General features: G+C 38.0%; 1 protein-coding gene across 1 annotated transcript; it reads right to left on the reverse strand.

Annotated features, from left to right (window-relative positions):
* Positions 1-529: 529 nt before the first annotated feature.
* On the reverse strand, positions 530-8015 carry LOC119651845 (venom protease-like). The gene is made up of 6 exons (XM_038055644.1): positions 7670-8015; positions 2332-2417; positions 2167-2273; positions 1205-1369; positions 830-1082; positions 530-744 (listed from the first exon to the last, which is right to left on the reverse strand). Exons 1-6 carry the CDS (start codon positions 7971-7973, stop codon positions 571-573), a joined length of 1089 nt encoding a protein of 362 aa, XP_037911572.1. The 5' UTR covers positions 7974-8015; the 3' UTR covers positions 530-570.
* Between the last annotated feature and the right edge of the window lie 1998 nt (positions 8016-10013).

Below are 10013 nucleotides of genomic sequence, written 5' to 3' on the forward strand. Positions count from 1 at the left end.
GCCACCATGTCATCTGGCCCCACATGAAGATGAAGTGAAAACAGGGGCCGTTCGTCGCGTAGGTACCAGAATCGGCTCAAGGCTAGTTCTTCCCCATCAATCCCTCGCACGTTAGTTTTTTTTTGTGATTTTGTTCCCTCATTTATTAAGCCGTAAGGCAGTTTACATGTTTTGGTGAAGAAACTTCCGGTGGTGTCAACCCGCCTCCAGACTTCACGTTTCTATTAGAGTATTTTACCCTGGGTGGGTTTAGTTTTGTTTAGTATTGAGTCTAGGCACGTGTGTTCTGACATGGAGATAATATTTTTGAATCAATAACCCCGGTCCTCGTCTTACCGAACTGCTAGCACATGCCGTCCGATTTCAAATATTATCTCGCGCAGTCGGCGTTCACGACTGGCAAACCTGTTAGGGGAGTTTGGTTGGTTGACAGCCTTGGTGACCATGTTGGTGCCAAGGTGATGCAACGCAGAACTTGCATCGTAACAGAGTCCAGGACAGTAAGAGTTGTGAATAAAAATTCTATGAGGAAACCGTGAAGCCCAGTGACTTTATTGAAAATAGAGCATATCATTGGTCAGTTTTTAGTACAGATTCAATCCAATCTAAATAAGCTGAAACTCTTGTGTACACTCCGGGGCTAGGTCCAGCACAGTATTGCCCAAATGATGTGATTCCTACTATAGCCGGCATGCTTACTGTCCCAATATAGTGTTTAAATTGCAACGGTCCTCCAGAGTCTCCCTAAATGATAATAAAGCCCATCATAACATTGCAAATTTATAATTTGATATTTAAACAAATTATAATATTAAATTTGAAGGTGTACCTGACAAGTATCTTTTTGCCCATTTGGATCAAGAGCGCACATTTGTCCGTCTTTTATCCCGTTTGGAAGACGCTCATTACTTGGGACCTTCAAACTACACATTTCATTTGCTAGAACTGGGATCGTTGCTTCGTATAGAGTGTTAGCTTGAGGTCCACTGTATTCGAGCGTTCCGTAGCCCAAAGCTGTCATTTCTTCCTCTGGAATATCCTCCGTAGCCCAAAGACAGGCTGGTTTTGTTGTTGATGTAATTCTAGAATGAATAATTTCAACTAGAAGGAACTATAACCACAATTCGAGTAAAATAAGGAAGAAAATATCCAAAACTTAAAAGATAGTTTCTTCCTGCGCTTACTCGTTATTAACTACAATTACTCGAATTCTGGCGAAATTTTTAAAAGTGCAATATCATGGTAAACCAACGACGCTGAGTACTGAGGATGTACGAATATACCATTTATCTTGAAATCAACTGGATACGTGTCGTTCTCCGTTTCGAGGAGATTTAAGTCTCCAGTTCGGATGATATCAGGTTGGACTCTGCAATTAAGAAACTCTAATTTGATTCATTTGTTTAAATATGTTCTACTGAATAGTTCCTCTATTGACTAAAAATGCTGGTAGGAAAGACAAATACGATATTTTGGGATATTTTTTTCAGTGTGTTCTCTTTCGTTTTTGGATTTGCACCGATGTTACTGTAGTTATAACATCTTTCTTGCCTAGTTGTCCTGGAGAACGTGATGAATAAACTCTCGGAAGCTGCCAGACTCTTGAGATTCTGGATCAGATATGTAGGTAATGTGCTGGCAATCGTCAAAATGCAAGAAGTAGGAACGATTTTCGGCTTTGGCAAAACTGAGTATCGATTTGTATATTTCGAAGTCTCTTGTATCCTTTTATCGGAACTTTCGGGCGGAAATTGTGTATTCCACGTGGCTGCGTGGTGAGAAGCAATCGAGTTCACTTTCGTTTTATTCTATTCCTTTTGATGATTACTGATACAAATTGAACTTTTTTATAGGTAGGTCCCAAAACCGTATCCTGAGAAATAAATGTCCACCCCCTTAAACTCAACACAAAATCGTTCCATTTACATACAGAACTTCATAGACTACATACTTACTACCAAATTTCATCATGCTTTGTCAGTTCTCGGATAAATTGAGTGTAACAAACAGACAGACAGACAAACAGGAAGATTTTAAACCGATGTTAATAAAATTTTGTTGAAAAAAACCTTCAAAGAAAGAGACTTAAAACAAACATTATAGTAGCGATACAAAAAAAGGAGTGAACCGTACTCAAACAGCATTATAAATTAACAGAAAACTTACCCTCGGGAACTAGTACAGTGAGCAGCAGTTATAATAAATTTGTTTGTGATCACACTTCCCCCGCATCTCCAATCAATTCCGTCTTCTGAACTCCAGCCAATAGCAGCCTATAAATGAGGTCTTCCCTAAAATAGGAACTATTAAAAAAAACCCATTCAAAATTACCATATGCGGATGCTGTTGAGGTAAAGATCGTTTTCCCCCAACGACCAAAATTTGGAATGTACCTCTCGGGTAGTATTTTTCGCAAACTGAAAGGAAAATTCATTAACATTAATGTAATGCACTACCTTCATCAAGAAATTCCCGGAATTATTAACGTAAGCTGTTCCTACTGAGCCGATTTAAGTTTTGTGTTTTTTTTTGTTTTTAGCATCATAACTCAATAATTTTCAAAATGACACATGTAGGGTCGTACATTTTTATCGATAGGAAAGAACCGAGGACCAATCCTTGTCGAACACCACAGTTTCTTCGATACGTTTTCGGTCCATTTTCGCAATCTTAACTCAACTTTCACGAGAAATTCTATATTTAGGAGTTCCTAATTTGGCTAAAGCTTCAATTACTTTGCTGCATCTCGCAGAATTAAAGGCACTCCTCACATCGAGAGTAACTACCGCGCAAGATTTATTGGTTATTTATTGCTACTTCTGCAATTTTCATTACCGTGCTAATGCCATTGACAATAGATCTCGCCTTTTGGAATCCGAACTGTCTATCCGAGAGCCCACCCTCCATTTCTGTAATCGGGATAAGCCTGTTGTAGGTGACCCGTTCGGAAAGTGTGCTCCTGTTGTTTCCACTTTACTTAGGATGTCGTCTAACCCCGTAGCTTTGTTTTCGACAACGTTCCCCGCGGCCTCAAGGACTTGTCTGTGGTTACCACGGTAATTTTATCTGGGTCTAACTGAACAGTGGGTAGGATCGATTCACTTGGAACTTATATGAAGCGAATACTAACAATATCTAGCAGCAAATCAAGGTTGGTGATCGGCGTTGATGACATGACCCCCTTGTATACACCTCTACAAGGTTAGGAGTCCGCTTCCTTGTGTTCAGTTTGAATTCTCGAAATAGCTGCTTGAAGTTCTTTCCCTGTCTTTCTATATTGATTAAGTGAGTCTCCCAACTCAGCTCGGTGTCTACTACGTTGAGTACTACTCCTAGCTTGAAGGCAGATTTTGTTGCATTCTTCAATTTCTGAGTTCTACCAGAAATTGGGCATTCATTTTATGGATGCAATGCAACACGGTATGAAAACACCATATGCTATCTGCATCTTTAACACCTTTCCTTTCGCGATTCACGTTGGCGTCGTATCTTGAAATAATATTTTCTCGAGTATCTGCATGCCGAATTTACAGGAAATTGGAAAATGATAGCCTGCTGGTAGCTCGGCGTATATTCTTCGCTCACCTGTCATTGGAGATCTGGAGATAATGTGTCGTTAACAATCGTAAGGTCTATCAACGAGCCCATCTCCCATCTCCGAAAAGTATTGACCGCGCTAATATTTGCATTCAAACATGAAAATGCTTCGGATAACATGCGGTCTTTTGCTTTTTTTTCTCGACTACCCCAATCTTCGATCCAAACCAGCTATTATTATTGGGTTGTGGCAACATTTGAGATTACTATTGCACTCTTTGGCAATATACCCTTTTTTTACACATCTTCGACACAGTTTAGATCTATCACATTTGCTTGAACACTTTCTCATGATGTATCCAAATTCAAAGCACTTGAAACGCCTCTTTGGCGATCTCTGTTTTTGCAGTTTGCTGATCTAGCCGACGCAAATTTTACCAACAGCGACAGCTTTTTCCTTGCTTCGATTGGGAGGGTCATTATGGTCGTCTGAGTATCACCATTTGCATTACGTCGCCTTAGAAGATTCGACTCAAAAATCGAATCTAACTCGAGTTGTGTCTTCAAGGTGTCATAGATTCCAAGTCCTTAGTGTCAATCATCAATAAGTCGTGGTTCACTTTTAATTTTACTCCTTTGTCCATTGATGGCTCGATTATGGGCACCGTGGTACTTACTCTCCACCCCCGCCCTCCTCCTGACCTCATGGTGTATATTGCCTTGCTGCATACGTCTTATCCAATTCATACATTCGCCCAAGTCCAGGAGAGAAGCTTTCGTAAGATTTCCGCTTAAGAGGTCTGTTTGCATGTGACGCACACTTTTCTCAAGCCGTTTTGGAGAACAGTGCGTGTGGCAGACAGACAGACAAACAGTGAATCGATTTTAATAAGGTACTGTTTTACACAAAACCTTAAAAACAATTGCAACTCGTTGTTCAAAAACGGGTTTTATCGTTTTCGGACGTTAAATGTATCGTTAAGTTTTCGAACAAAAGTCCGTCATTGCATGCAACTTATATAAAGGAGGAACTCAAATTGAAAGCATGAGCTGAAATAGTTCGGAAAAAATTAAGGTACCATAATTTGAAGGACCGAAACCCAAGAAACGAGCTATTTTTGAAGGCAACACATATTACAAAAACAATTCGATCTGCAAAATAACATGGGGAATGCCCTATCCAAAAATGGATTAGTATTTTATGAATGGACGAAAGGATAATCATTCCTTTTTTTGTCTCTAAGGAGGAAGAGGAGGAGATCCATCGAATTATGAGTGCAATTCTCGTTTGACAATGAAAACGATTCGGTGCGATGGAGGGTCCAGAATCGTAATGCTTGATATTGGCCCGCTTTTCTTACTAATCTTCTTGGTCCAATATTTTGGATCAAGAGCATCGTGGATCAAAATGCCTATGCAGATATTTTTCAGACTATTATCACGTGATATACTAAGTACAAAATAGCTCTTAAATGGGTCCAACAGCAGGACAGTGACCCAAAAAAACACGGGCTGAAAATCTAGAGAATTGTTTTTGGACAGAAAAATGCCGTAATGGAGCGGCCTGCTAAATCGCCTGACCTCAATTTAATAGAAAATTTATAGAGAGTCTAACGACGTAAAAAAAGCTGCTTTAAATCGAAAACCAAAAAATAACAGCAAACTTGACTGTAGTAGAACGTTTCTGGAAGGTGATCCCAGTTGAAAGGTGATAAAAGATTTTAGATTCGAAGAAACATCCTTGCGAAGCGCTTATCAAGGTCAAAGGAGACACAATCAAATATTGAACCTTTTTTCGTTGATATACTATACCTAAATATTATTTCGTTTTTGTTTATTGCTGAACTAAATATTGAACTGCTTTTTTTTAGCTCTTCTCTAGACCTTATGTCATGAATGCTGCTTTATTTTTTCTATTAAATTTTCTATATAAATTTACTTTCATTTTACTTTTGTTATCCCTTTTGACTTCATTTTATCACTATATTCTAGTTTTAATCAGGCTTTAAAATTCATTTTTTGCTCTTTCACAGCTTACAAAGTCGGCACTGCTATTTTTTTACTGCCATTGTATGTGCGCACATCTAAATTGATCTAACGCATTTTCACGCATCTCCACTTTACTCCGTGTACAATAGCATACATATATGTACATTAATTAAAAACCGCTGACAACAAAGTACACACATGTCAATTATATTGGTTACTATCCGCAAGCTGTATTAGCACATACATATACACTTTGAGTAATTGACACTTTAATGCAAATAACGAAAAGAAAACTAAAACTTCCCCATGGACATCGCCGCCATATAAGTTCACTTTATATGATGATGACGTCATACACGTCTTAGAGTGCAATAAATTTTCCTGAAATGCAAAACTTTAACCTTCAATAGCTTTGTTAATAATAACTGGATTGCGTCCAAACTGTTTAATATGTCCTATATTATCGCCTATACTGATGCCACTTCTGGGATGAACTCACTCGCCTATGTTCACCCAATATCAGAAATACGATCAGTTTCGAAAAGTACTAATCGAGACTTTTCATTTGATATTTGATAATATGAAGATCATATTCTGAGAAAAAAATGTACACCCCCTTTCGAATGTATGGGGAGCCCCCCTTCAAACTCAACACAAAATTGCCCTACTACCTGTATGAAAAGGGACACACAGACCACATATTCTCACCGAATTTCGTGACAATCGGTTCAGCTATTTCCGACTAAATCGGGTGTGACAGACACAATGCCATCTCTATCTTCGAATTTTTTACTAAACAGTTACGGAATTCATTTGATTTGGCACCCTGAAAGTTCCTTCTGGTCAATCGAGTTGTAAAAATCGTCACGGAGAATGAGTTTCAGCGGCCAAGAATAGAACAAGTCGGGAAACCGGAAGCTGGACGCTTCAGGTACGAAAGGTTTTGTGTATTTCTTAGTACGTAGCACGTAATATATGCATATATTATGTGAGAATATCCACTATCGGATGATATTGACATTCATAGTCTTGAATTAGCAAAGAAGCGACAACTTTGACGTATTATAATTTTGTTAGTAATAGTGCGATTTCCACCAAACTTGGTAAGATCATGCTCTATGTTATATCCTATATTGTTGCGAAATTTCGTGGTCCTAGCATGAACTTAAGGGGGGTCTTGCAGTGAATTACTAAAAATTATAGTAATATACTATTATTAACTTTATTTGTGCAGATATCAGTGTGGAAGGTATTTCGGAGCCCAGGCACCATATAGTGGCAGCCTCTTGATTTTTTTCAGATTTTTCGGTTTGGTAGTTTCTGAGAATGGCCCCCGTAAAGAAATGGTCACTTTCAACCCCCCGCCCTCCCCACCTTTTCAACAAATGTCAAAACTAAGACCGTGTTCGAAAAGTACTAACCGAGACCTTTAATTTGATACCCCACATGACTATATTTGATGAAAAAAAAAATTTACACCCCCCTTTTGCATGTATGGGGACCCTCCCTTAAATTCGTCATTAAAGGATGTAATTCACTGTATGCGTGAGCGTTCACAGTTCCCAGCTTTCCACCAAATTTGGTGTCAATCGCTATAACCGTCTCCGAGAAAAATGCGTGTGACGGACAGACAGACAGACAGACAGAGAGACAGACAGTAAACCGATTTTAATAAGGTTTTGTGTTTACACAAAACCTTAAAAATCGAAATACCAGCCACCGAGTATACACATTTTTTCGAACATTGGAAGAAGCGCTGGTATAAACGCACAATAATAATAATGGGGGTTACTCTGAAGTGGAAAGTAACAGCTTTAATTAATAATTTTGTATTCTCAATTTTCTGAATTAATTCCGGGAACCTTTAGATTAAAGTAGTATCTCTCCAAAAATTCCGCTTATTATTAGTTTTTAAAATTCAAGTTTCAAACGGTGAAATAAGAACGAAGCAAATTCTTTTAGTGGAATTATTATTCTTCTGGACTTTTTTTTTGTTTTAGGTCTTTTGACACTGGCTAACATATAACTTCCAAAGTTTAAGGGTGAAATGTAAATTAGATCAGATTTATCCCATTTTTAGTCTTTTGCCCAAAATAAAAGTGTGAAAAAACACCATATCTAACAAATAAAATTTTCGACATACTTTCCTCCACCAACCTCAAGGAGGTCTTTGATTTTTCAATTTTCTCCAGCACTTGTGGGCAGCAGTAGATTAGTGTTTGACCAGAAAAAGAGCAAAAGTCCAAATTCTGTAGAGGCACATTTTTCTGGGGGCAATTTTCGATATTTTCACAAATTCCACTTAATCCATCACTTCTTATGCACTTTTCGCCCACTGACTTCTCGCTATCTAACGGATAGTAAATCGAATCTTGGCCACTGATTGTAAGAAGAAAATTTAAAAGAAAGGCAGCCAGGAATTCTACTGCGACACGTTTGGACCTCATTCTGTCTTGATATTAACTAGAAGTTTGGAATATCTTGTGAGTACTGAAATTATCACAATGCATGCATGTTGTTTTGCTTTTGCAATTGGAGAAGAGCAGTTAAAAACTCGTTTAAAAAAAATACATGTCTTTGACCTTCATTGCGTTGTATCTTGAAAAATCACTTTAAACTATAAATAATTTTATGCAAATTACTAACTTAAATATAATGACATTCGAAAAATAATGCATTTGCTTGCACTTGCATGCGTAAAATATTTTTATCGTGGAACTCTTTTTGAGGCATCAAATCTGTAGGAAGCTAAGGAACTCTTAACACCAAAAACGACAGCATTTTATCTATCTTAATACACGTTAAATTGACTTATTATAAAGAAATGAATATAGGTAAAACTATATTGTATTATCGCGTTCCAATTTTTCTGTAGAGACCTGCTTGTGCTACAAGTATTACAAGTATTACATTGTTAATTACATAAAACTAGATATATTAGGTTGTTGCAAATGAAATGGCCGTTTTTTGAAATTTGAAACGACTGTAAAGCTTACAAAAATTTATTTATTTAATCAAAATTGGTGCCAGTCGATTCAAAACACTTCTCCCAGCGAGATTCAAGAGCATGTATGCCAGTTTCGTAGAAGTCCAACTGTCGGGTGTTGATAAATTCGTCGAAGGCAATTTTGACAGCCTCTTCGTTCCTAAATTGTTTTTCCGCCAAAAAATGATCCAAATGCTTAAAAAAGTGGTAGTCGGTTGGCGAAAGGTCCGGTGAATATGATAGATGAGGTAGAGATTCATACTGCAATTCGTTCAACTTTTGAACCGTTGTTCTGGATACATGAGGTCGTGCATTGTTGTGAAGGAGTATCACACCATCTCTGTTGGCCAATCTCAGCCTTTGAATACTCAAGTTTTGGTGCATTCAAGCAAGCATTGCAAGCTTCCGTTTTTTCGTCAGGATTGCTCGTTTTCTTCGTTTTTCACATTCGAAGGCCCGCTAGACTTTGTCAATGATGTTCTCTGTAGTTCATTTCTGTCCTGAACATTCTTTACCTAGTGGGAGGTGAATACTATATGCGTAAAGTTAGAAAGACTTTAATAACAATTATCGACGCTGTTTCTTAGAAGAAGTTTTTCTAGTATTAATTTTTGGCGATTAGACCCGGGTAGTTGCGGGCTTACCTTGGTTTGGTGGCTTTTGAGTGTTACGTGGATTTAACGCAAAGTTTTAAACAAGTCGGAATACCGGAAGCTCGCGCTTCGGGTATAAGGGTTTTGTGTTCATCTTATGTAAGAAACTTCAACGCAACGTAAACACAAAACCTTATTAAAATCGGTTTACTGTCTGTCTGTCTGTCCGTCACACGCATTTTTCTCGGAGACGGTTATAGCGATTGACACCAAATTTGGTAGAAAGGTGGGTACTGTGAACGCTCACGCATACAGTGAATTACATCCTTTAACGTCGAATTTAAGGGGGGGGGGGGGGTCGCCATACATGCAAAAGGGGGTGTAAATTTTTTTTTTATCAAATATAGTTATGTGGGGTATCAAATTAAAGGTCTCGACTAGTACTTTTCAAAGCCGATCTTAGTTTTGACATTCGTTGGAAGGGTAGGGAGGGCGGGGGGTTGAAAGTGATCACTTCTTTAAGGGGGCCATTCTCAGAAACTACCAAACCCAAAAATCTGAAAAAAATCAGGAGGCTGCCACTATATGGTGCCTGGGCTCCGAAATACCTTCCATGCCTATATCTGTTTAAATAAAGTTAATAATAGTATATTACTACAATTTTTTGTAATTGGTTAGAAACCCCCCTTAAGTTCATCCTAGTACCATAAAATTTTGCAGTGATATAGGCTATAATATTGAGCATGATCTTACCAAGTGGTGGAAATTGCACTATTACTAACAAAGTTATAATACCTCAAATTTGTTGCTTCTTTGAAAATTGAAGACTCTGAATGCCAATATCACCCGAAAGTGGATACTCTCACATAATACATGGATATATTACGTGCTACGTACTAAGAAATACC

The sequence above is a fragment of the Hermetia illucens genome, chromosome 3 (genome assembly GCF_905115235.1).
Source record: "Hermetia illucens chromosome 3, iHerIll2.2.curated.20191125, whole genome shotgun sequence".
Classification (NCBI taxonomy): domain Eukaryota; kingdom Metazoa; phylum Arthropoda; class Insecta; order Diptera; family Stratiomyidae; genus Hermetia; species Hermetia illucens.

Bases quoted from the DNA above. Each gene is read 5' to 3' on its own strand.
- LOC119651845 (XM_038055644.1), bottom strand. From the start codon at position 7,973: ATGAGGTCCAAACGTGTCGCAGTAGAATTCCTGGCTGCCTTTCTTTTA. The intron at 2,274-2,331 runs GTAATTTTGAAT...CCTCATTTATAG, and splicing joins CTCAACAGCATCCGCATATG to GCTGCTATTGGCTGGAGTTC. The intron at 1,083-1,204 runs GTAATTGTAGTT...TATTCATTCTAG, and splicing joins AAAATTTCGCCAGAATTCGA to AATTACATCAACAACAAAAC.